At 51.2% G+C, this 23,284-nt stretch overlaps 1 protein-coding gene across 1 annotated transcript; it reads left to right on the top strand.

Annotated features, from left to right (window-relative positions):
- The first annotated feature begins 68 nt into the window (after positions 1 to 68).
- On the top strand, positions 69 to 23,176 carry CBARP (CACN subunit beta associated regulatory protein). Its single transcript, XM_053372776.1, has 10 exons — positions 69 to 145; positions 283 to 359; positions 4,519 to 4,664; positions 5,887 to 5,948; positions 7,718 to 7,883; positions 10,377 to 10,548; positions 11,362 to 11,490; positions 14,653 to 14,854; positions 18,231 to 18,414; positions 21,460 to 23,176. Exons 2-10 carry the CDS (start codon positions 309 to 311, stop codon positions 22,580 to 22,582), a joined length of 2,235 nt encoding a protein of 744 aa, XP_053228751.1. The 5' UTR covers positions 69 to 145; positions 283 to 308; the 3' UTR covers positions 22,583 to 23,176.
- The last annotated feature ends 108 nt before the right edge of the window (positions 23,177 to 23,284 follow it).

Genomic DNA, 23,284 nt, shown 5'->3' with positions numbered 1-23,284 from the left:
GATCTTCTCTTCGACAAAAAACATGTGAGCTGCAACGGGAGGGGAGATGGATTGCTGGAGGTAACCGGGAGAGAAAGAGAGAAAGGGAAAAGAAGAATCTACAACCTCATCGACCACGTCGCCTCTTCTGCAAATTTTGATATATGTACATCGCATTTCTTTCTTTATTTCCCCCTCCCTGCGCACCCTTGCCTTCTTTTTAATTTAAATATATGTATTTTTAATCTCGTTCTGCAACCGCGCACCGTCGTGTCACTGGTTTCGTGCCTCCCTTTTTTCCAGGAGGACATCTCTCTTGAGGACGGACAATGAGCGATGATTTGAGCGCATGGGAAAACGCGACGACGGGAGGTGTGACGGTGAGTGTCCCTGCCGTGGAGGCATTGGAGGGGGGGGACAGGTGTGCGAGGCTTCCCCCCCGGGGTGGGTGATATTCTGTATTGCATGCCCCCCTCCAGAGAGACAGAGAGGTCTCCCACCCTCCCACACCGGCTCTGGATAGGAGAGTTCAGGTTGGGCCCAGGTCGGAAATGCCACCAAAGTTTTGGCAGGAGTAGCTGTGGAAGTTGCTGGCTTGTGAGCCTGCGGGAGAGAAACTGCCTTTTGCCCGGTGGATCCTGACCCTGTTTGATCTGCCCAGCCTAGGCAATTTTTGCTAATGCATTCAGCTGGGGAGCCAGCGAGGACAGGTCCATCATCTCCCGGGGTTGTAGTAATTGGAGCATGGTGCTGCCAGTGCTAATGTATTTTAAAACCTGAGGCTCCCAGGACGTTTCCGAGCACAATTCAAAGTGTTGGTGCTGACCTTTAAAGCCCTAAACAGCCTCGGTCCAGTAGACCTGAAGGAGCGTCTCCACCTCCATCATTCTGCCCGGACACTGAGGTCCAGCGCCGAGGGCCTTCTGGCGGTTCCCTCCCTGCGAGAAGCCAAGTTACAGGGAACCAGGCAGAGGGCCTTCTCGGTAGTGGCGCCTTCCCTGTGGAACACCCTCCCACCAGATAGCAAAGAGAACAACAACTACCAAACTTTTAGAAGACATCTAAAGGCAGCCCTGTTTAGGGAAGCTTTTAATGTCTAATAGGTTATTGTATTTTAGTGTTTTGTTGGAAGCTGCCCAGAGTGGCTGGGGGGCACCCAGCCAGATGGGCGGGGTACAAATTATTATTATTATTATTATTATTATTATTATTATTATTAATATTAATATTAATATTACCTGTCCCCACACTAAAGTCCCAGGGCAGGTTGCAATTGAAAACACCAATATTAGAAACGATTTAAAGCAATTTTGCGAATCGAGGGCAAGTTCTCAATTGGCATCGCTTTGACCTAGCGCGGAGGGAAGAAATTATTTCCTGGGCCCACAAGTCTTGGGAAGGATGGCTGGTCCATCCAGCTGCATATTGTCTGCACTGACTGGTAGCAGCTCTTTGGGGTTTCAGGCAGGGGCTTTTCCCAGGCCTGCTCAAGGTCCTGAGCAAAAGGCTCAGATTTAAATAGGAAACGGTTCGAATCTCAGTCAGGCCTTTGGTCCACCTAGCTGATTTATACTGACGGAGCTGCGTTATTGTGAAATCGTGGCGAAAACAAGGAAATGTTGTGGGTGGTGCCTCTGAGCATATGCAGAGTGCCTTTGCCTTGCCACTCTGCCACCAAAGCTCACCAGTAGAGGAATGAAAAGCAAAGGCATCTAGGTTTGGAGTTTGCGGCTTCTGTCCGCATCACCCGCTCTCTTAATCTAGAGCAGCAGTTCTCAACCTGTGGGTCCCCAGATGTTGCTGGACTACAACTCCCATCATCCCTGAGCTCTGGCCTCACTAGCCCGGGGGCCGGATCTGGCCCAATCGCCTTTTCAATCCAGCCCGTGGACGGTCCGGGAATCAGCGTGTTTTTACATGAGTAGAATGTGTCCTTTTCTTTAAAATGCATCTCTGGGTTATTTGTGGGGCATAGAAATTCATTCGTATTTTTTTCCAAAAGATAGTCCGGCCCCCCACAAGGTCTGAGGGACAGACCTGCTGAAAACGTTTGCTGAGCCCTGATCTAGAGGTTCTGTGCTACAACTCCCGGGATTGGCTTGCGCTGATGGGGAGTTGTAGTCCAACCGCTCTGAAGAGGGGCACCCAGTTGTGGTTTTTGATCACATGATGGCTTTTTTGACTTCGCTAGTATCTGGGAATATTTTTGGGGTGTCTGTGGAGCAAGCCAACCTAGAGCAGGAGATTCTTAATCTCAGGGTTGTGGGTTCAAGCCCCAGGTTAGGCAAAAGATTCCTGCATTTCAGGGGGTTGGGCTAGATGATTTTTGAGGTTCCTTCCAGCTTGTGATTCTTTAGGAAAAGGGAACCCTCGAAGGGTTTTCTGCTGAATCCACTGCTGCTTGCATTGCAAGCCGATTCAGATTTCCGCATCTGGGCTTCTTCCCTTGGTGAGGGCGCTTGCCTGGCACGCAGACGGACCCGGGTTCAAGCCTGCCCACCGCCAGTCGGAAACAGACCCAAGCCACGTGCGTTCGCAGGAGGCAGTTGTTGGCTTCGAAATCTGCAGGGAATGTTTTTGATATGTTGTTTGTGAAAGTAAGGACCGTCGTTTGTGAAAGTAAGGGATGCTTGGCATGCGAACACGGCTGAGTCCCCTCCCATCTCTGCACATTTCCCTTTTCTGAAACGATTCGGAACTCTGCGCTGAGGACTAGCTGGTTGCTGAGTCATCAGTAAGCGACAGTCCCATGGAAGGGGCCAGAGGATTTAATGCGGTCAGCCACTGACTCAGCTACCGCCCACCACCACTGCTGGCCCTGCAATCGTAGAATTGTAGATTTAGAAGAGACCAACAGGGGTCATCCTGTCGAATGCAGGGATGCTTTTGCCTGGTGGAGGACTCGAACCCACAACTCGAGATGTTCCAGTTTTGCATATGATCACAGAAGAATCAGAGAAGGGGTTCCCAGGGGTCTACTCCCTGCAATGCAGGAATCGCAGCTTCATGGGCCCAAACTTAAGTTGGGCGCTTTGACCTCGACAGGTAGAAATCTAACAGACTGAAAGTTCTGGGGTCTTTCTGTGCTGGGGAAAGCCTGGGTACCTGAATCTTTGGCTGCTAAGAGCCCTTCATCAAAGACCTCTTTCAGGGGGTAAAAGGTAAAGGGACCCCTGGCCATTAGATCCAGTTGTGGCCGACTCTGGGGTTGCGGCGCTCATCTCACTTTATTGGCTGAGGGAGCCGGCGTACAGCTTCCGGGTCATGTGGCCGGCAGGACTAAGCCACTTCTGGCGATCCAGAGCAGCGCACGGAAATGCCGTTTACCTTTCCGCCAGAGTGGTACCTAGTTATCTACTTGCACTTTGACGTGCTTTCGAACTGCTAGGCTGGCAGGAGCAGGGACCGAGCGACAGGCGCTCACCCCGTCGTTGCAGGGATTCGAACCGCCGACCTTCTGATTGGCATGTCCTAGGCTCTGTGGTTTAACCCACAATTACAAATTATTACTGGGCAATAATAAGAATAAATTGTTGTTGTTCTTACTGGTAAAGGTAAAGGGACCCCTGACCATTAGGTCCAGTCATGACCGACTCTGGGGTTGCGGCGTTCATCTCGCTTTAGTTCTTACTGGTATCTTACTATTCTTTTATGAATATAGTGCCAGCACTGAGCATCGACAATGAGCACATAGAATTAGAGAAACTTAGAGCTGGAAGGGACCCCAGGACCATCTAGTCCAACCCCCTGCAATGCAGGAATCTTAACACATTGAAGAGAAAGGATCACTGCCCCAGGGAGAACAGATTCATTGCACAGTGGAATCAGTTGGAGTGGGGTGGGAAGAAGTCTGAGGAAGTCATGGAAGGGCACAGAGTTCTTAAAATTGCAAAGTTGGAGGGGTGATTTGAGTCCAATTTGTTTCCTTGTGAGAACCTTCCGAGGAGGGTACCCGTTGCATCTCTGCGTGCTTTGTAAGCGCGCAGAGATCACTGACTCGTGCAGAGACATGGAGGAGCTATCTCTCAAGGGCAGGCAATTCTTGACTTTGCACACCCTAAACTTGTGTGCGTGTGTAAAAGGGAAGAGTGTCTCCATCTCTCTCTCTCCCCTCGTGGTGGAGAAATGTGCCCTCATACTGCCAGGGAATATATATATCTCATATTTTTCGCTCTATAAGACGCACAAGACCACAAGATGCACCTAGTTTTTGGACGAGGAAAACAAGAAAAAAAATATTCTGAATCTCAGAAGCCAGAACAGCAAGAGGGATCGCTGTGCAGTGAAAGCAGCGATCCCTCTTGCTGTTCTGGCTTCTGGGATAGCTGCGCAGCCTGCATTCGCTCCATAAGACGCACACACATTTCCCCTTACTTTTTAGGAGGGAAAAAGTGAGTCTTACAGAGCAAAAAATACGGTATATTTTTCTGAGTCTCCTTGCTGTGGAATTAGCTTGTACAGAACCCATATATTGTGTCTTTTTATTTTCCTCTCCCTTCCCTCCTCCCCCCCACCCCCCCAAAAAATCCCACCTTCCAGACGGTGCCTGGCGAAGTGAAGACCCACGATGGGTATTTCCTGCTGCTGATACTTCTCTCGATCTTTATCGGGGGCACTCTGGTGCTTCTCTTCGGCATCCTGATCGTCTGCCGGCGATGCTGCGAGGCCGACCGGCGACACTCCAGGTAACGGGGTGTGGGGTGTGGGGAGCAGAATTGGGAGCCTAAGGTGGGGAGGTCGCGGTGCGAAAGGCCGGTCCTGCAACCAAAACAGAGGGTTATGCAGAGTCAGAGAGGTTTGGTATGAGCTCTGGTCTTCTTTCCTAGTTGCAAAGTAAGATTCTGGTCCTCAAGATTTAAAAGACGACTGCTTTAACCACAAGACTTTCATAGCGCCACAGAGTTGGACAGGACTGCCTCCAGATGTCTTCTAAAAGAAAGGTCTTCTAAAAGAAAGTTCTGGCGGTTCCCTCGCAGCATCTGGGCTTCTCAGTGGTGGCGCCCTCCCATCAGATGTCAAAGAGAACAACAACTACTAGACTTTTAGAAGACATCTGAAGGCAGCCCTGTTTAGGGAAGCTTTTAATGTTTGATGCATTACTGTATTTTAATATTCTGTTGGAAGCTGCCCAGAGTGGCTGGGGAAGCCCAGCCAGATGGGCAGGGTATAAATAATAAATTGTTGTTGTTGTTGTTCTTCTCCTTGACATCAGTCTAGTTCTTGGAGGGACCTGTGCCACGAAACTCATTGTGCATTGTTTTTTTAAAATAATAATAATATTGGGCTGTTCGTTACTTCCTGGCCTGCCTCGCAGGCTTGAAGGTGTGTGTGAAAATGAAGCCATTTGGGCTTAGTTGGTAAAAAAATGATAGATAGATAGATAGATAGATAGATAGATAGATAGATAGATAGATGATAGATGATAGATATAGATGATAGATAGATAGATAGATAGATAGATAGATAGATAGATAGATGATAGATAGATAGATAGATGATAGATAGATAGATGGATAGATGATAGAGTGGTACCTCGGGTTAAGTACTTAATTCGTTCCAGAGGTCCGTTCTTAACCTGAAACTGTTCTTAACCTGAAGCACCACTTTAGCTAATGGGGCCTCCGGCTTCTGCCGCGACTCCGGAGCACGATTTCTGTTCTCATCCTGAAGCAATGTTCTTAACCTGAAGCACTATTTCTGGGCTAGCGGAGTCTGTAACCTGAAGCGTCTGTAACCCAAGGTACCACTGTACACAGCATATTCCCTTAATATGCAAATCACGGCTTATGCAAACCTAGAGCTATTCAGCACAGGTTTTTCCTAGACCTTTTCCATCTCACTCTGTTGCGTACGCCTTTTTCAAGGTTTTTCGCCCGCCCACCTTCTCCTTCTCTTTCTTTTTTCCAGAGCCAGCGATGACCCCGAGAAAACAAACACTACCTATCTAGATGACTCCCAGCCGGCTCAAGGTGAGGTGCTTGCTTGCTTACTTTCAAAAGCGGGCAGGGCTTGCTGCATCCTTTTCTATAGGAAGGTCTGGTGGTACCCGCTCTGGTTGCTAGGGCCCGTTGCCCTGGAAACGGTTGCGCTCTCTCTCTCTCTCTCTCTCTCTCTCTCTCTCTCTCTCTCTTCTTTTCTTCCTCCTGTTGCATCTCCTGGTACTGAAACCAGAACCTCTCAAGGGATGCTTTCTCTCTGGTTTAATTCCTCCCCAAAAAGCCTGTCAGTGGGGGGGGGGGATTTGGAGGAGGGGTTTAGATCAGGCCCATAGCATCTTTGGCGAACGGCAAGAAACCCCGCAAGATTTTGCCTGGTGAAATACAGTGGTACCTCGCAAGACGAATGTCTCGCAAGACGGAAAACTCGCAAGAAGAAAGAGTTTTCCATTTTTCGAGGTGCTTCGCTAGACGAATTTCCCTATGGGCTTGCTTCGCAAGAAGAAAGCCCATAGGGAAATCTCTGGGGACCTCTTTTAAAATGCTGGCGGTTGGGAGCAAAGACTTTTGCCCACCGCCGGCCTTCAGAAGAGACTTCTCCGTTGTCCCCGGGGGCTTTTAAAATGCTGGCGGTCGGCAGCAAAGCCCTCCTGTCCCCGGAGCTTGCGGGGCGGGAGGTGGGGAGAAGGGCCTTTCTTCCCCCCGCCAGCCTTCAGAACAGCCTTCTGAAGGCTGGCGGTGGGAAGAAAAGCCCTTGTCCCCCCCCCCAGCCTTCAGAAGAGGTCGGGGGACAGACTGTCCCCGGACCTGGTCTGAAGGCGGTTTCCATAGGAACGCATTGATTGATTTTCAATGCATTCCTATGGGAAACCGTGCTTCGCAAGACGAAAAACTCGCAAGAAGAAAAAACTCGCGGAACGAATTAATTTCGTCTTGCGAGGCACCACTGTATATTTGTTGTATTGGCATCCTTCCCCTTTTGTTGTTTAGTTGTGTCCGCCTCTTCGTGACCCCCTGGACCAGAGCACGCCAGGCCCTCCTGTCTTCCACTGCCTCCCACAGTTTGGTCAAACTCATGCTGGTAGCTTCGAGAACACTGTCCCACCAACTCGTCCTCTGTCCTCCCCTTCTCCTTGTGCCCTCCATCTTTCCCAACATCAGGGTCTTTTCCAGGGAGTCTTCTCTTCTCCTGAGGTGGCCAAAGTCTTGGAGCCTCAGCTTCAGGATCTGTCCTTCCAGTGAGCACTCAGGGCTGATTTCCTTCAGAATGGAGAGGTTTGATCTTCTTGCAGTCCATGGGACTCTCAAGAGTCTCCTCCAGCACCAGAATTCAAAAGCATCCATTCTTTGGTGATCAGCCTTCTTTATGGTCCAGCTCTCACTTCCATACATCACTACTGGGAAAACCAGAGCTTTGACTATACGGACCTTTGTTGGCAAGGTGATGTCTCTGCTTTTTAAGATGCTGTCATTGCTTTTCTCCCAAGAAGCAGGCGTCTTTTAATTTCGTGACTGCTGTCACCATCTGCAGTGATCATGGAGCCCAAGAAAGTAAAATCTCTCACTGCCTCCATTTCTTCCCCTTCTATTTGCCAGGAGGTGATGGGCCCAGTGGCCATGATCTTCTTTTTTTTTGATGATGAGCTTCAGACCATATTTTGCACTCTCCTCTTTCACCCTCATTAAAAGGTTCTTTAATTCCTCCTCACTTTCTGCCATCAAGGTTGTGTCATCTGCATATCTGGGGTTGTTGATATTTCTTCCGGCAATCTTAATTCCTTAATCTTAATTGCCTCCCCTAGATATCACCATTAAGGTGGATGACCCTGATTGCATGTCCAGCTCCAGTTACCGAGACGCGGAGAGCGAGAGATTCCTCTCTTCCGGAAGCGCCACGGGGCGACGGGTGTCCTTCAACGAGGCGGCCCTCTTTGAGCAGAGCAAGAAGACCCAGGAGAAAGGGAGGAGGTAGGCGGGGGTCCTGGGTTCGAGAGAGAAGTACGATTAGTACGTATACGTCTCAACTTTTTCAAAAATGCATATTTTTCATTGATTTTCCAACAATATAACAATACCAATTAATGCCAAATCCTACAATTTTATCAAACTGCCCCCCCCAGTGGATGAGTTCATTCTTCTACCGTTTTTCTTCCAAAATTTAAATAAATTCCTATTCCGTTCAGATATGATAATCCTTTCTATAAGGGATCGTCTTTTTTTAAAAAAATAAATCCTCGCAGCAGCCCTGTGAGGTAAGGACCGGCTGAGAGGCTATAGTCCCTTGATGGGTTTGAGGGCTGGGTTGGGAGGACTTGAACCCTGTACAATGCATGGGGGTCAGACTAGATGGGCTCTGAGGTGGCCCCCAAGGCCTGTGATAAGCCTGTTTTGTGGCTCTGGGTCAGTATTTTTCTCCCAGGATTGCCTAATTTCTGGAGGCAAAGGAAGGTTTCTACCTTTCAGCGATGGGCCTTGGAGAAAAATATTTAAGTTTTTGGGTTTTTGTGGGGTTGGAGAGACAGTTTGCCAGAGCTGGCAGGGGCTGATGGGAAGTCTTGGTCCAAAATGGCCGTGCTGGCAGGGGCTGATGGGAAATCATGGTCCAAAATGGCTGTGCAGGCAGGGGCTGATGGGAAATCTTGGTTCAAAATGGCTGTGCTGACACGGGCTGATGGGAAATCTTGGTCCAAAATGGCAGTGCTGGCAGGGGCTGAGGGAAATTATGGTCCAAAATGGGTTTGTTGGCAGGAGCTGATGGGAAATCATGGTCCAAAATGGCCGTGCTGGCAGGGGCTAATGGGAAATCTTCGTCCAAAATGGCTGCTCTGGCAGGGGCTGATGGGAAATCATGGTCCAATATGGCCGTGTTGGCAGGGGCTGATGGGAAATCTTGGTCCAAAATGGCTGTGCTGACACGGGCTGATGGGAAATCTTGGTCCAAAATGGCAGTGCTGGCAGGGGCTGAGGGAAATTATGGTCCAAAATGGGTTTGTTGGCAGGGGCTGATGGGAAATCATGGTCCAAAATGGCCGTGCTGGCAGGGGCTAATGGGAAATCTTCGTCCAAAATGGCTGCTCTGGCAGGGGCTGATGGGAAATCATGGTCCAATATGGCCGTGTTGGCAGGGGCTGATGGGAAATCTTGGTCCAAAATGGCTGTGCTGACACGGGCTGATGGGAAATCTTGGTCCAAAATGGCAGTCCTGGCAGGGGCTGAGGGAAATTATGGTCCAAAATGGGTTTGTTGGCAGGGGCTGATGGGAAATCATGGTCCAAAATGGCCGTGCTGGCAGGGGCTAATGGGAAATCTTCGTCCAAAATGGCTGCTCTGGCAGGGGCTGATGGGAAATCATGGTCCAATATGGCCGTGTTGGCAGGGGCTGATGGGAAATCTTGGTCCAAAATGGCTGTGCTGACACGGGCTGATGGGAAATCTTGGTCCAAAATGGCAGTCCTGGCAGGGGCTGAGGGAAATTATGGTCCAAAATGGGTTTGTTGGCAGGGGCTGATGGGAAATCATCGTCCAAAATGGCCGTACTGAAAGGGCTGAGGGAAAACCTGGTCCAAAATGGCTGTGCTGGCAGGGGCTAATGGGAAATCTTCGTCCAAAATGGCTGCTCTGGCAGGGGCTGATGGGAAATCATGGTCCAATATGGCCGTGTTGGCAGGGGCTGATGGGAAATCTTGGTCCAAAATGGCTGTGCTGACACGGGCTGATGGGAAATCTTGGTCCAAAATGGCAGTCCTGGCAGGGGCTGAGGGAAATCATGGTCCAAAATGGCTGTGTTGGCAGGGGCTGATGGGAAATCATGGTCCAAAATGGCCGTGCTGGCAGAGGCTGATGGGAAATCGTTGTCCAAAATGGTTGTGCTGAAAGGGCTGAGGGAAAACCTGGTCCAAAATGGCCGTGCTGGCAGGGGCTAATGGGAAATCTTCGTCCAAAATGGCTGCTCTGGCAGGGGCTGATGGGAAATCATGGTCCAATATGGCCGTGTTGGCAGGGGCTGATGGGAAATCTTGGTCCAAAATGGCTGTGCTGGCAGGGGCTGATGGGAAATCGTGGTCCAAAATGGCAGTGCTGGCAGGGGCTGAGGGAAATTATGGTCCAAAATGGCCGTGCTGGCAGAGGCTGATGGGAAATCGTGGTCCAAAATGGTTGTGCTGGCAGAGGCTGATGGGAAATCGTGGTCCAAAATGGCCGTGCTGGCAGGGGCTAATGGGAAATCTTCGTTCAAAATGGCTGCTCTGGCAGGGGCTGATGGGAAATCATGGTCCAATATGGCCGTGTTGGCAGGGGCTGATGGGAAATCATGGTCCAAAATGGCCGTGCTGGCAGAGGCTGATGGGAAATCGTGGTCCAAAATGGTTGTGCTGGCAGGGGCTGATGGGAAATCGTGGTCCAAAATGGCCATGCTGACAAAGATTGAGGGACACCCTTACCCTGGAACGCCCTCCCTGCCAGGTACACCCTGACCGAGGGAGACTTCCACCACCTGAAGAACGCCCGCCTCAGCCACCTGCCCTTGCCCCCGTCCGCCGCCCTCAAGATCGTCACCATCCACGAGTCCAACGAGAACAGCATCGCCATGACGCCTCGGCACCCCCCAGCCAAGCCCAGCCTGGCCATCTTCCAGGTGAGACCCAGAGGAGCGGGGGGCAGGATCCCAGTTCTTTCATTCACATTTGTAACCTCTTTGGGGCAGAGACCTGTCTTATTACTTAACAATAATTTACCGCCACCCAGTCAGATGGGTAGGGTATAAGAATTATTATTATTATTATTATTATTATTCCTCTCTGAGGGCACCCATGGACGCTCAGAAGAGAGTATTCAGCCAAAGTCTTTCCCAGTTCCTTAATTGACTTTTATTTGTAAGCTCACTGGGGCAGAGACCTGTCTTGTCACCTGCAGAGACCACATTTGGCCTTCCCATGGCTGGTCCGAGAGGCAAGCTTTTTGTACGGAAACAGAGCGGGGTGGGGGGGCAATTTGGATGCATTTTTGGAAATGCCTCTTCTACAGTGGTGCCTCGCAAGACGAAATTAATCCATTCCGCGAATCTCTTCGTCTTGCGGTTTTTTCGTCTTGCGAAGCACGGCTATTAACGGCTTAGCGGCTATTAACGGCTTAGCGGCTTAGCGGCTATTAACGGCTTAGTGGCTTAGCAGCTATTAACGGCTTAGCGGCTTTAAGAAAAAGGAAACAACCTCGCAAGAACTCGCAAGACGTTTCGTCTTGCGAAGCAAGCCCATAGGGAAATTCGTCTTGCGGAACGACTCAAAAAACGGAAAACCCTTTCGTCTAGCGAGTTTTTCATCTTGCGAGGCATTCGTCTTGCGGGGCACCACTGTATTTTTACGCCCGCAGGGTATAAACTTCCGGGAGGTTTGTGCGGGGTCGGTGAAGCTATCCCTAACCCTTTCTCTCCTTCTTCCCTTCTTGGTAGCACCCCTTGCCGGAGATGGCGCTGACCAGCCACGGAACCTGCGCCAGTTCTGCCTTGCCGGGAGATACTTATAATTCCACCGTCGAGGCTGGTTCCTCTGCTTCATCGGATTCTGGCGAAGGCACCTCGGTACGTCAGCTTAACTGGGGATAGCCAGATGCAGAAATTTAGGATATTGGGGGGCTCCTGGCTTGAGAGCAGGACATGTGAAAAAAGGGATCCTAAGGTCTCGGTAGACTGCAAGTTTAGCAATGAGACAACCGTGTGATGCAGCAGCAAAAAAGCCTAATGCGATTCTAGGCCATTAATTTTATTATTTCGGTCACAGACCAGTTCCAGCCCACATACAATATCAAGGAAGACATAAAACACAACAGGGATACATTTGAATTTGCAATTAGGTACAACAGGGACGATACAGATATAGCAACAGCTAAAAAATATATAAATTATAACTTAGTCAGGGACGCAGGTGGCACTGTGGGTTAAACCACAGAGCCTAGGGCTTGCTGATCAGAAGGTCGGCGCTTCGAATCCCCGCAATGACGAAGTGAGCTCCCGTTGTTCGGTCCCTGCTCCTGCCAACCTAGCAGTTCGAAAGCACGTCCAAGTGCAAGTAGATAAATAGGTCCCGCTCTGGCGGGAAGGTAAACGGCGTTTCCGTGCGCTGCTCTGGTTCGCCAGAAGCGGCTTAGTCCTCCTGGCCACACGACCCGGAAGCTGTACGCCGGCTCCCTCGGCCAGTAAAGCGAGATGAGCGCCGCAACCCCAGAGTTGGTCACGACTGGACCTAATGGTCAGGGGTCCCTTTACCTTTATAACAGGGACAATACAGATATAGCAACAGTTAAAAACATATATAAATTAAAACTTAAGTCCCTAACGTATAACCTAAAATTTATCATTTAAGGCCTTAATCGTTATGATAGCACAGCTTGTTCCCTACGTTTTATGGCAGTCGCACAGAATTTGGCTACCCTGTACAAATCTTGCACCCTGTTCGAGGGAATGCCTTGATTCGGACCACACCTACGGTCCTGTGTCCAGTTCTGGGTACCCCATTTTAAGAAAGAGATTGAAAAAGTGCGCAGAGGAGGGCTTGGAAAATAGACGATGGACAGGTGATCAAATACCGGAAAGGCTGCTAGCCGCATGGAAGATGGAGCTTGTTTTCTGCTGCTCTCCAGAGCGCAGGATTTGAACCCGTGTCTTCAATTTCCAAGAAAAGGAGATTCCGGCTGAAGGTCAGGAAGAGCTTTCTGACAGCAAGAGCTGTTTGACAGTGGAACGGACTCCTTTGAAAGGCCTCTCCTTCCTTGGACGTTTTTAAGCAGAGGTCAGATGCCCGTCTGCCAGGGGCGCTTCGGCTGAGATTCCTGCATTGCAGGGGGTTGGACTAGATGACCCGAGGGTCCCTTCCAGCTCTTAAGATTCGATGTCTCTGCGCATCTGTGGAGGGGACCCCAAATTAGGAGCTTCGAAGCTAAATCTAAGTATGAACCCCGTGTTTGCTGTATCAAACGCTCAGGCCTGCAAAACACAGGGGTTTTTTTGCAAAAAAACCACACACCCCAAAATCCTGGCACGGGTTTGGAGAGGATCCCAAATTTTGGGGGTTGTTGTTTATTTTTCCTGCAGGTTCACTCGGAGGACGGGGGGGGGGCAAATCTGCCCCCCCCGGTGTGTCCTATTTGCTGGGAGTGTGACATCGGGACACAGTTGGCCACCGTGAGAACAGGAGGCCATTGGCCTCACTCAGCAGGCATGTCCTAGTGCAGGCATAGGCGAACTCCAGATGTTTTGGGACTACAACTCCCATCATCCCTGACCACTGGTCCTGTTAGCTAGGGATGATGGGAGTTGTAGTCCCAAAACATCTGGAGGGCCAAGTTTGCCTAAGCCTGCCCTAGGGAAAGGAATAGCTCCAAAGGCAACTTAGAGCATGCGTAGGCAAACTAAGGTCCTGGGGGCTGGATCCGGCCCAATTGCCTTCTCAATCCGCGAACAGTCCAGGAATCAGGGTGTTTTTACATGAGTAGAATGTGCCCTTTTATTTAAAATGCACCTCTGGGTTATTTGTGGGGAATTCATTCGTTGTTTTTGTTTTTTCAAAATATGGTCCTGCCGTCCCCAAGGTCTGAGGGACAGTGGACCAGCCCCCTGCTGAAAAGGTTTTCTGACCCCTGACTTAGAGAGTGGATAATCTTCGCCCCTTCCATCCATTGCTTCTAGAGGCGAGCTTTTCAAAATCGCAAAATCCTAGAATTGTAGAGTTGGAAGGGGTTCCTGGGCGGGGGTCATCTATCCCAACCCCCTTGCAATACAGGAACCTCTCGCCCGACACGGGCCTCAAACCCACAACCTTCACATTAAGAGTCTCACGCTCGAACCACTGAGCTAGTTTCGCACAGAAGCAAGAGGTTCTGGGTACAGATATATACAGTGAGGGGGGGGGAAGTATTTGATCCCCTGCTTAATTTGCCTGTTTGCCCTATGACGAAGAAACGACCAGTCCATAACGCTAGGTTTACTGCAGCCACGAGAGACAGAATAACAACAGGAAAAACCCCAGAAACCCAGAAGACAAAAAAGTCAAGCGATTCTGTCTCTCACAGCTACGTACGGTAAACCTACCGTTAAAATTACGGGCTGGTCGTTTCTTTGTCGGAGGGCAAACGGGCAAATTTGGCAGGGGGATCAAATACTTATTTCCCTCACTGTACGTGTTTCGCCGACGCGTCTTCCGTCCTTGCGCCCAGAGAGGGGGTCCATTGTAGAGCGGCGCGTCTCTCTGTGTGTTTGATGGTTAAAGTAAAGGTAAAGGTACCCCTGCCCGTACGGGCCAGTCTTGACAGACTCTAGGGTTGTGCGCCCATCTCACTCAAGAGGCCGGGGGCCAGCGCTGTCCGGAGACACTTCCGGGTCACGTGGCCAGCGTGACATCGCTGCTCTGGCGAGCCAGAGCCGCACACGGAAACGCCGTTTACCTTCCCGCTTGTAAGCGGTCCCTATTTATCTACTTGCACCTGGGGGTGCTTTCGAACTGCTAGGTTGGCAGGCGCTGGGACCGAACGACGGGAGCGCACCCCGCCACGGGGATTCGAACCGCCGACCTTTCGATTGGCAAGCCCTAGGCGCTGAGGCTTTTACCCACAGCGCCACCCGCGTCCCATGGTTAGGGGATGCATTTTTATTCGGGTGGTTTGATGGTTAGGGGAGCATTTTTATTCGGGTGGCAAAACCGCCGGCCGTTCCTGACCCATCCCTCTTCCTTCCTTCCTCTCTTCTCAGTCCGACGGTGCCGGCCAGAGTCCCAAGGGTGCTGGAGGGGGCGGCGCGGGGGAGCCACCGCCGGCCCCTGCCCAGGGCACCGTCCTTCACTTCTTCACCCGCCTACGCCGCCATGCCAGCCTTGAGGGTGCCGGACCCTACTTTCGGATCAAGAAATGGAAACTGGAGACGAACCAGAGAGCATCCAGTCTGGACACGAGAGGTGGGTCATGCCGATGGAGGGGTGATACTTTGGCCTGGGGTGGGGGGATACGCCATGCTCCTTCTTGGGTAGTTGCCCGGCTGTGCTGGTCCCGTGGGTTAACCGTGCGGCGAGGTCTGAGTCCAATCCATAGCTGTCAACTTACAGATTTGAAAATAAGCCTCGAAAATAAGGGATCAGCAGCCAAAATAAGGGATCAACAATTACTTTGATAAAATACATGTTTTGTTGCATGCAAATGGCTTTAGATACCTATTAGGTCCATAAATTACCATATATTCAACACAAAAAAACAGCAACAATTTGTTGTTGACAAAGGACAGCTGGACATAGATAGGGCCCCATTACCTTCAGTAGCTTATTTAAGGGACATCATCAGTAAGGGACAGCAGCGGGACATGGCACTCGGATAAGGGACTGTCCCGCCAAATAAGGGACGCTTGACAGCTGTGGTCCAATCCGAGGTCGAGGGTGCAGTATGGAGGCTGTCCGTCAAAGCTGAAGCGGGGTCCAAGGCAGGGAGTCGGGCGAGGTCAGGAGCTCCGGCAGGACAGGGTTCAGGCAGGAACAGGCCACCAACAATGTTGCTCCCATAACCTGGGACTGGGGCTGGCCGGCTTTTATCTGCCCCAAGGCATAGGGTGCCCCTGATCCTCTGGTGACTCGCCTTTCCTGGCCTGGAGGCGAGCACTCCTCCTGCGGGAACTTAGTTCCCTCCGCCTCTCTGCCCTGAGCCTCTACAGCTCAGGAGAGGCTGGAGGGTTACCGGACCCAGAGGCAACCTCCGCTTCCTCTGACGGGGCTGAGAGTGGAGCACCTGCAGGCAGTGGGTCCTCCATCACCTCAGGAGCCAGAGCAGACTCCCCTGTGGACCCAGCACAGGTGAGGACCCTTCAGGCTCAAGCCCGAGCCCCGGCTCAGCTGGTTCTGGAGGCGGGGACTCCTGTGCAGGCTGGGATTCCTCAAGTTCAGCCTCCGAGTCTGAATCCCATCACACCTGCTTTGGTGCCCACCTGGCACGCAGCTCTCACTGACATGATTCGAACGTTGCACCAGTGAACTGGAGGCATCAATGCAACCTCTCTTGATCTGGTGGTCCCTGGGGCAAAATAAAGCCCTGTAGCCTCTTTTATTTAAGCATACAGTGGTACCTTGGTTCTCAAACGCCTTGGTACTCAAACAACTTGGAACCCAAACACTGCAAACCCAAAGTAAGTGTTCCGCTTTGCGAACTGTTTTCGGAAGCCAAATGTGCTCCGTTTTGAGTGTTACGCTTCTGATTTGAGTGCCACACATCCGTTTAGACTGAGTGTTACACTGAGGTCTGTCTGTTTTTGCTATTTATTTTGAATTTTTGGTTTTGCGGCTCCTTTTTGTTTTGTTTTTGTGACTGTGTAGAACCCAGTTTAGCTACTGATGGATTGTGTGACTGCAGTACAGTGGTACCTCGGGTTAAGTACTTAATTCGTTCCGAAGGTCCGTTCTTAACCTAAACTGTTCTTAGCCTGAAGCACCACTTTAGCTAATGGGGCCTCCTGCTGCTGCCGTGCCGCCGGAGCACGATTTCTGTACTCATCCTGAAGCAAAGTTCTTAACCTGAAGCACTATTTCTGGGTTAGCGGAGTCTGTAACCTGAAGCATATGTAACCCGAGGTACCACTGTACGTTGTTTATTGCTTTCCTTTTATGAATCCATGGTCTCGTTAGATAGCAAGATTCATGTTAAATTGCCTGTTTTAGGGGTTGTTTTTAAAAGTCCGAAACGGATTAATCCATATTGCATTACTTTCTATGGGAAAGCCCCCCTTGGTTTTGGAACGCTTTGGTTTTGGAACGGACTTCCGGAACGGAATAATTTTGAGAACCAAGGTACCACTGTAACGTGTTTCAGGTTTGCAATAGTGTTGCCGTGGTTGTTCAAAGAAAATAAAAGAAACAAAGGTTTTTTAAAACATTTGTTAAACTCGCTCTGTAAAAATATATATATCTGAAAACCCATAGAATGGAAAGTGACCCCGCCAAAAGAAACCTTGTGGTTCATGCTTAAAGCCATACCATTTAAATTGGCTTAATCTTGAAGCGTAATTGGATGAGATTGAAGACTAAACACGTGAGGTCCTGTGCAAGGTAGTAAAATACTCTTTTTTTAATGCAGTAAGAGAGATGTGTTCATCAGGATGAGGCCATAAGGCACCCTCTTCTTTCATGATTTCACAATCATTGATTATCTGCGTTATCCCAGAGAATTTTTATAAAGTGACATATCGTTGGTATTTAACTCGCGAGAAACGATTATCCTTCCATTGTGCTTTGGTGCACATAGAGGGTTTGCCATATTTCAAGAAGTAAAAACCAGGACACCCCGAAGGTTGATGAGTTTTTTATTAGAACCCCCCCCAAAATAGTTTAGCTTTTATTTAGGAAAACCCAAAAGTTGTTGTTGATCTTTTTTATTAAAAAACAACGACCCCAAAACCCCCATGAATTTTCGACTGCCTTCTCTAAGATCCAGGACAAAGTGTTGCTTTTCGGACATCGATTCCACCTTTGAAATTCTGGACCTATGGCAGCCCTATGTACATAGAGGCTTTATTTCTGATCCAGACGTCATTTTTATACAGGTGGCGCTGTGGGTTAAACCACAGAGCCTAGGGCTGGCCAATCAGAAGGTCGGCGGTTCGAATCCCCGCAATGACGGGGTGAGCTCCCATTGCTAGGTCCCTGCTCCTGCCAACCTAGCACTTCAAAAGCATGTCAAAGTGCAAAGTAGATCAATAGGTACCGCTCCGGCGGGAAGGTAAACGGCGTTTCCGTGCGCTGCTCTGGTTTGCCAGAAGCGGCTTAGTCCTGCTGGCCACATGACCTGGAAGCTGGACGCTGGCTCCCTCGGCCAGTAAAGCGAGATGAGCACCGCAACCCCAGAGTCGGCCACGACTGGCCCTAATGGTCAGGGGTCCCTTTACCTTTACCTCGGGTGAAGTGCTTAATTCGTTCCGGAGGTCCGTTCTTAACCTGAAACTGTTCTTAACCTGAAGCACCACTTTAGCTAATGGGGCCTCCTGCTGCTGCCACCGCACGATTTCTGTTCTCATCCTGAAGCAAAGTTCTTAACCCAAGATACTATTTCTAGGTTAGCAGAGTCTGTAACCTGAAGCGTATGTAACCCGAGGTACCACTGTAATTGCCGGTTGAGTGCACATCTCTCTTTGCCGGCAGGGCAGGACTCAAGAAATTCGTGACCGAGGGCTTGCTCTTGTCCAAAATCATCATATTTTCGTTGTCGTCTCTTCTCTCTCTCCCCCCGCCCCTGCCACCAATGTCGTCGCCCCCCCCCCCCGCTTAACTCTTGGTCTTCGCCAACCGGTCCTTTGCCCAGGCTCTCCGAAAAGGCACCAGTTCCAGCGCCAGAGGGCCGCCAGCGAGAGCATGGACGAAGAAGACCGCGACCCCCACCAGACAGACATCATCCAATACATCGCTCGGACGGATGACGTGGCGTTCAGGCCCGTCGGCGGGCCGTTCCTGCCCGCTCCAGCCAGCTCCACCTTATCCCTCGGCAGGTATTTTTCAGTAGATAAGTGGGAATGGGGCGGGGGGTGGGCAGAGAAGACGCAGGTGCGATGGCATGAGGAAAGACTGGGGGAGAATTTCGGCAGCACTGCAGGATTCATGGATTGGGTAGGCTTAAGAGTCATAGGTAAAGGGACCCCTGACCATTAGGTCCAGTCGTGGCCGACTCTGGGGTTGCAGCGCTCATTTCGCTTTAATGGCCGAGGGAGCCGGCGTACAGCTTCCGGGTCATGTAGTCAGCAGGACTAAGCCGCTTCTGGCGAACCAGAGCAGCGCACGGAAACGCCATTTACCTTCCCGCCGGGGTGGTACCTATTTATCTACTTGCACTTTGACGTGCTTTCGAACTGCTAGGTTGGCAGGAGCAGGGACCGAACAACGGGAGCTCAGCCCGTCGCAGGGATTTGAACCGCCAACCTTCTGATCGGCAAGTCCTAGGCTCTGTGGTTTAACCCACAGCGCCACCCGCGTCCCTTTAAGAGTCAAAGGGTTGCGATATTTCAAAAAGCGAAAATCCGGACACTAAAGCTATTGAGCTTTTATTCCCTGAAAAAATTCTTGGGTTTTTCTTTATCTTTTTTTTTGGGGGGGGGTCCAAAGCATGCGTAGGCAAACTAAGGCCCAGGGGCCGGATCCAGAATGTGTCCTTTCATTTAAAATGCACCTCTGGGTTATATGTGGGGCATAGGAATTCATTCTTTTTTCCTCTATTTTTCCAAAATATAGTCCGGCCCCCCACAAGGTCTGAGGGACAGTGGACCAGCCCCCTGCTGAAAAAGTTTGCTGACCCCTGGTCCAAAGTTTAGCTTTTTTTTTTTTTGCAAAAACTAAAAAAAAGATAAAATTGAAGCTTTTGAGCTTTTTTGAAAAAAAGATTTGCCAAAATCTACACTGCCATACGTCCAGGTTTTCCCAGACATTAAAGCAGTTTCTGCCTGGGCACCGTTTCTGACGGCCGAATCCTGGCTATGTGGAACACTATCATAGAGTTGGAGGGTTATTTAGTCCAATTTCCCCCCCCCCCAATGCAGATGTTCCTTGCAGGGATTGAACCTGCAACCTTGGCGTTATCATCGGGCAGGATTTGCTGTATCCGCAAGGCAGTTTGCAAAGGTCCCCTCCTCTGCTTCCTGAGCTGCAACAGCTGGTTTAATAAGAGCAAACAAAGGGGCTGCTGGATCTAGTCCCAGTGGCCCATCTTAAGTCCAGTATCCTGTTTGCACAGGGGCCAAATGCCCTAATAATAATAATAATAATAATAATAATAATAATAATAATAATAATAATTTATTTATACCCCGCCCACCTGGCCGGGTTTCCCCAGCCACTCTGGGCGGCTTCCAACCGAGTATTAAAAACAATACAGCGTCGGACATTAAAAACTTCCCTAAACAGTTGTCTTTTAAAAGTAAAATAGTTGTTTATTGCCTTGACATCTGGTGGGAGGGCGTTCCACAGGGCAGGCGCCACCACCGAGAAGGCCCTCTGCCTGGTTCCCTGTAACCTCACTTCTTGCAGGGAGGGAACCGCCAGAAGGCCCTCGGAGCTGGACTTCAGTGTCCAGGTAGAACGATGGGAGTGGAGACGCCCCTTCAGGTATAATGGACCCGAGGCTGTTTAGGGCTTGAAAGGTCAGCACCAACACTTTGAATTGTGCTTGAAAATGTACTGGGAGCTAATGTAGGTCTTTCAGGACCGGTGTTATGTGGTCCCGGCGGCCGCTCCCAGTCACCAGTCTAGCTGCCGCATTCTGGATTAGTTGTAGTTTCCGGGTCACCTTCAAAGGGAGCCCCATGTAGAGTGCATGGCAGTAGTCCAAGCGGGAGATAACCAGAGCATGGACCACTCTGGCGAGGCAGTCCGTAGGCAGGGAGGGTCTCATCCTGCGTACCAGATGGAGCTGCCCTGGACACAGATTTGACCTGCGCCTCCATGGACAGCTGTGAGTCCAAAATGACTCCCAGGCTGCGCACCTGGTCCTTCGGGGGCACAGTTACCCCATTCAGGACCAGGGAGTCCCCCACACCTGCCCGCCCCCTGTCACCCCAAAACAGCACTTCTGATGGAGCTGGGAGACAGCTGCCTCGGACACAGGAGCTAACCAGTTGCCCCAAAGGGAAACTCACAAGCAGGATTTGAGCACAAGAGCAGCATTCTCCCCTTCTGCCGTTTTCCAGCAGCTGGCATCAGTGTGTTCCTTTTGCAGGAAGGCCAGGCCAGTGCTATTTTTCTCAAAAAAATAGGTGCTGGAACTTTGCCACGAGCATCTCATTTGTTCCCTTATAACGGCAATGGAATATGCAGAAATGGCGAAACTTGCCAGAAGAACAAGAAATCAAGATAACATTTTTAAAAAATTAATAAATAAAAGAATGGAAATGGTTTATTGAATATTTACGGATAAAAGCATTGGCAGGATTATTGTAACAACCTGCAGTTTCGTAAGAGTATGTATTTAAAGAAGATGAATGAATGAGCAAATGAAGTTAATTTGGATATGCGGAAGGTATTAAAAACAAATTTAAGGAACCGCAAAAAGAGGGGGAAGGAAGTAAAGTTTTGAAATGTCAAGATGATTGTGAAATCAGTGAAATGTATAAACTTGAAAAGTGTGTGTGTGTGCACCATATTTTTCGCTCTATAAGACGCACCAGACCACAAGACGCACCTAGTTTTTGGAGGGGGAAAACAAGGAAAAAAATATTCTGAATCTCAGAAGCCAGAAGAGCAAGAGGAATCGCTGCGCAGGGAAAGCAGCAATCCCTCTTGCTGTTCTGGCTTTTGGGATAGCTGCGCAGCCTGCATTCGCTCCATAAGACGCACACACATTTCCCCTTACTTTTTAGGAGGGGAAAAGTGAGTCGTATAGAGCAAAAAATACGGTGCATGTGTGTGTGTGTATGAACTTGAAAAGAGTGTATGTGTGTATGTATATATCAGGTCTCGATTATCATTTGCTGTTTTCGTTCCATACGATCCTAAGACCCAAAAGGTGTTTTTAAAGGGAAAATGTACCTGTTGTGTTCTGGATGCAGGATAGAGCCGTCGGAGCAACCCAGCCCCCCCTCCGCTGAGCCCCCCGCTTTGGAGCCGCCGCCGCCGCCTCAGCCCCCTACCCCCCTTTACCATGACATCTGGAGCCTGCGTGCATCGTTGGAGATGTACGCTTCGTCGGAGCAGGGCAACGACCGGGACTCGGTGCGCAGCGACGGCGGGGAGAGTATCTCTTCGAGCGGCGGCTTGCCCAGCTTCCCTTCTTCCTTGGCGGACGAGGCCGAAGGAGGAGAGGACAGATTGCCGGGGAAAGCCAAGCAGGACAGCGTAGAGTCGGAGGCCGGGACCCGGAAGCTCCTCCAGATGGACAGCGGCTACGCATCCATCGAGGCTCCTGGCGGGCGCGTGGGCGAGGACCAGACGGCCTCGGAGAAGCGATACTGCTTCACCAGCGCGGGCCGCCGAGCCACCATCTTTGAGAGTTTCGAAGGCCAAGAACCGGAGGAGGAAGACGAGGCCGCGGAAGGGGCTTCCGGCGGGCCGCCGGCCCCAAGTCCGCTGGTTTGGGCCCCCTACGGGCAGCTGTTTCCCACCCGGGACGCGTTGCCCCGCCGGGACTACAGCATCGACGAGAAGACAGACGCCCTCTTTAACGCCTTCGTCCGCCACGACCCTCAGTTCGACGAGTCGCCGCTGCGAGCCAAGCACCGTTCCCGGACGCACCTCCGGAAGCAGTGGCAGCGGGCCAAACAGTACAGCGACCCCGGCGTCCGCTACCCGCCAGCCCTGGAGAGGCACCGCACGCCGTTGCGGAGGGGCGACAGCGTCAACTACCCGCTCGAGGGGCGCTACCAGAGCACCCTGCCGCGCATCGTCAGCGCCGGGGACGAGGAGGCGGCACCGGCGACGGCGGAAGCCGGCGACAAAATCCAGGTGATAGAAGAGGAGCCGCTGGAGGAAGCCAAGGGGCCGCCCGAGCCGTATGGCAGCGGCTGCCTCGAGGACGGGCAGTGCCCGGGCCTGGGCAGCCTGGGCACCGAACTGATGGACAAGATAACCGGGGGGTTGGAGGAAAGGATGTATGGGCGCTTGAAAAAACCGAGAGAGAGTCCAGGGTGCGTCGTGGCTGTGGCGGACGCCTCCCCTGACCACAGCCCGGAGTAGAGGAGCAGGGGGATGCCGTTGACTTCAGGGTGAGGTAGCCACCGCTCTCTCCCCAGTTCCTCCCCGGTGCCGGCATGGGATTTGCCAGCCGGCCGGGGCAACGGGGCGCACGCCAGGGCTGCACTATCTCAGAGGACGGTGGCCCTGCTGGGGCAGGTACCACACAAGGGACGTCGCTGCATCCTAGGGGAGCTGCCTGTCTCTAGCCGGACTCGGAGTCCGCAGAGGGTCGAGGGAAACTGGTCAAGGCTGCGTTTGTGCGACGGGCAGCAGCAGGCCCCTTCGGCTTGGCCTTCCGCTTGCAAGGGGCCGGGGAGGGCGGGATCTTGCTCCCGGCAGCCTCTGCTCCCTTCTCGCCGGTGCCCGAGAGGGGTTAACGGTCCCGAGACGAGCCAGTTCTCCCTTCCCCGAGGTGGGTTTGCCAAAGCAGGCGCTTCTATTGCACAGCCCGGACATTACGTTCCCGAGGGGCTTTTTCTCGCTAATAACAGGAGACCCCGGAACCTAGCAGAGGCCCGACTTTTACCTCACGACGTTCAAAAGAGCTGGTTGTAGCAGATAACTATAAATGACTCCTTCACCTTTGCACACACACTCTCTCTCTGGTTTTTTTTTCTTTTTGCAAGCAATAACCTTATCCTTTCCTCCTCCTCCCTCCGTCTGTCGCTGGGCGTCCTCTTGGCGGGAGGCAGAAACAACCTC

The sequence above is a fragment of the Podarcis raffonei genome, chromosome 18 (assembly GCF_027172205.1).
Source record: "Podarcis raffonei isolate rPodRaf1 chromosome 18, rPodRaf1.pri, whole genome shotgun sequence".
In the NCBI taxonomy this organism is placed as follows: domain Eukaryota; kingdom Metazoa; phylum Chordata; class Lepidosauria; order Squamata; family Lacertidae; genus Podarcis; species Podarcis raffonei.
Note: the sequence above shows the minus strand (reverse complement) of the source record. Positions and strands in the feature narration are given on the sequence as shown.

Excerpts from the sequence above, each read along its gene's own strand:
- CBARP (XM_053372776.1), top strand. The coding sequence starts at position 309 with ATGAGCGATGATTTGAGCGCATGGGAAAACGCGACGACGGGAGGTGTG. Across the intron at positions 7,884-10,376 it reads ACCCAGGAGAAAGGGAGGAG|GTACACCCTGACCGAGGGAG; the intron begins GTAGGCGGGGGT and ends CCTCCCTGCCAG. Across the intron at positions 14,855-18,230 it reads ATCCAGTCTGGACACGAGAG|GCTCTCCGAAAAGGCACCAG; the intron begins GTGGGTCATGCC and ends TCCTTTGCCCAG.